Genomic DNA, 2,416 nt, shown 5'->3' with positions numbered 1-2,416 from the left:
ACAGCAAAAGGTGGCAGATAATCTCCGTAAATTGTTACAAAAGCGAGCGAGTCAATTGGTAAGACGGATAGCGCATACATTCCGGTGGTTGGGAAGGGTGAGGTTAATATTGTTGGTGCTGTGCAGGCGGGCGAATGTATTTCTTTCATGGACGTGAGCGCTCCGAAACCTCAAATTGTCCGCGTGTTGGACTTCCGTGGAGACATCGCCGACTTTGAAGCTCTCTTCCGACTAAACGAAGCTGCGTATCGAGAAATGGACGCGATTTTCGCTGATAATGGTCTGTCCAACATGGTCATGTCTCCTAGTGACGTTCATATTCGTGAAGGTGTCGGTAGCAAATACCTTGAGCTGTTCGCAAACAAGTTATTGCCTTTTAGCCAGAGTGATGCGAGAGAGGCAGCGTGGGACCATTTTAAAGGCACCAAGAAGCATGCTAGCAATGGAAGCATATACGAAAAATCGGCAAAGGTAAGACACTGCGATAGTCCACCCGAGACTTTATTAAGTATAGTAGTTGACCGTTTGATCTGTGCCCATAGAACCTAAATGAGCCGTACACGATCATCGAGGAGTTCACAAAGGAGCTCTATTCCAATAGTTCTCGCGCTGACATCAAGGTGAAGCAAGTAGTGCGGCGATATGTCGAGACAGATAGAGATGTTGTGATCTGGATTTCACATGTATCACCGACGGAGATCAAACACAAGATGCTACGTGGACTTACGTACCATCTTCGCGGTTACGCCCTCACCAAGCGCTCGTCAGCTTCAACTTTAGACCGCGAACTCTCACAACTGCAGTTCTGCTCACTGATCTCTCTCGACCAAGTACCCGGCACGTGGTATGACCCTGCTAACGCGCGAATGCTCATCAATTTCTTGATCGGCAACACCGTACAGAATATTCGGAATCACCAGGACCGTATCGAGAGTGCGTTGGTAGACCGAGCACTCAAAGAGCACATGCAATAGACATGCTTTAACATGCAGTAAAAAAATATAGGCGTTCACCAAAGTGGCATTGAGAGTCGCTTTATCAACCACACGCTTAGCCAGCCAGCACTATGGAAACTAATGCACCATACTATGCGCATCTACGCGTTTTCATTGGCCCCTCACAAAGCAACGATTACTTAACCCTTTCACGTTAATTAAGGACTGAAAATGGCGTTCCTCTTGGAGGAAGAGGATAATAGAGAGGTTCTAGAGGCGGCACTGTCGTTCGTGGACGAATTTGGAGAAGCGAGACGACCTCTTTCTCCGCAGGACCCCCGCGAACGCAATAGCACGTTAGCATCACCCGCTTTTCGGGACAATAAAGCATCCAGACAGGCAACGAAAAACGAGAGGAGACGGCAACTGCGTCATGCTGGTGTCTATGGGAACCCGAATCGGGCTAGAAACGAGCGCAGACGAGAAATTGCGGGCCTTCGCAAGCAACTCGAGAAGCTCCAATTGGATCTTCAGACTCTGCAGACCCGGCGAGGTGAAATTGAAGCAAGACAACCAACAGAAGAGTCGACGGACTCTGCCCCACAGTTACCGAGTATGTGGCAACAGGTTGCTACTCAGCAACGACGTCAACGCAGTGAAGCCGAGGGCGAGAACGTACGCTTAAAGCTAGCTGTGCAGCGCCAGCAAAAGATGGCAGATGATCTAAAGAGCTTGCTACAGAGGAAAGCTCGACAACTGGTACGTGTCCTGGACGTTACGCAGCGCATTGATCTAATGAGTTTTTGTGGTTTTGTAGTCGAATGAGTGCGCATCGTTGATCGCCAACACCAGCCGTAACAGCATCGTTAATATCGTAGAAGTTCGGGTAGATCTCGGAGATTTCCAGCAACTCTTTCGACATCTGGAAGCTGCTCGACAAGAAGTTGACGCGGTGTTCGCTGCCAACGGTCTGGCAAATATGGTAGCTACCCCCAGCGACATCCATATCCGAGAAGGTGACGACGGGAAATACCTTGAAGCCTTCTCGAACAAACTATTGGCTTTCAGGCTGCAAGCAGTGACCGAAGCGCTGTGGAGTCACTTCAAGAGCCTCGAGAAACATGCAGGCAATGGCAGTCTCTACCAAAAAGCGGAAAAGGTACGAACTGTTCGTATGGCACACGCATCGTAGCTGTGGTAGCTCTAACTGTTGTGGTGGATCAGTATATCGACGAGTCCAATACTATCTTGGAAGACTTTACGATGGAGATGCATTCCAACACGTCTCGAGCGGACATTAAAGTGAAGCAAGTTATTCGACGATACGTAGAAGCCGACCGCGACATCATCATTTGGGTCTCTCGTGTATCACCCGTTGAGATCAAGCATCGGATGCTGCGAGGCTTGACGTATCATCTGCGAGGACACGCGATCGCAAAGCGATCATCTGCTTCTACACCGAGGAATGAACTATCGCAACT

The 2,416-nt window shown here is 49.2% G+C and overlaps 2 protein-coding genes across 2 annotated transcripts; both read left to right on the top strand.

Moving 5' to 3' along the window:
• On the top strand, positions 1-1,029 carry PPTG_14501 (hypothetical protein). The gene is made up of 3 exons (XM_008911832.1): positions 1-58; positions 127-471; positions 543-1,029. The coding sequence occupies exons 2-3, from the start codon at positions 148-150 to the stop codon at positions 972-974; spliced, it is 756 nt and encodes a 251-aa protein (XP_008910080.1). The 5' UTR covers positions 1-58; positions 127-147; the 3' UTR covers positions 975-1,029.
• A 137-nt stretch (positions 1,030-1,166) lies between these two features.
• On the top strand, positions 1,167-2,127 carry PPTG_14500 (hypothetical protein; the record flags this gene model as incomplete). Its single annotated transcript, XM_008911831.1, has 2 exons — positions 1,167-1,694; positions 1,753-2,127. 2 exons carry the CDS (start codon positions 1,167-1,169, stop codon positions 2,125-2,127), a joined length of 903 nt encoding a protein of 300 aa, XP_008910079.1.
• Between the last annotated feature and the right edge of the window lie 289 nt (positions 2,128-2,416).

Source organism: Phytophthora parasitica, assembly GCF_000247585.1.
Source record: "Phytophthora parasitica INRA-310 unplaced genomic scaffold supercont2.43, whole genome shotgun sequence".
Lineage (NCBI taxonomy): Eukaryota > Oomycota > Peronosporomycetes > Peronosporales > Peronosporaceae > Phytophthora > Phytophthora nicotianae.
Note: the sequence above shows the minus strand (reverse complement) of the source record. Positions and strands in the feature narration are given on the sequence as shown.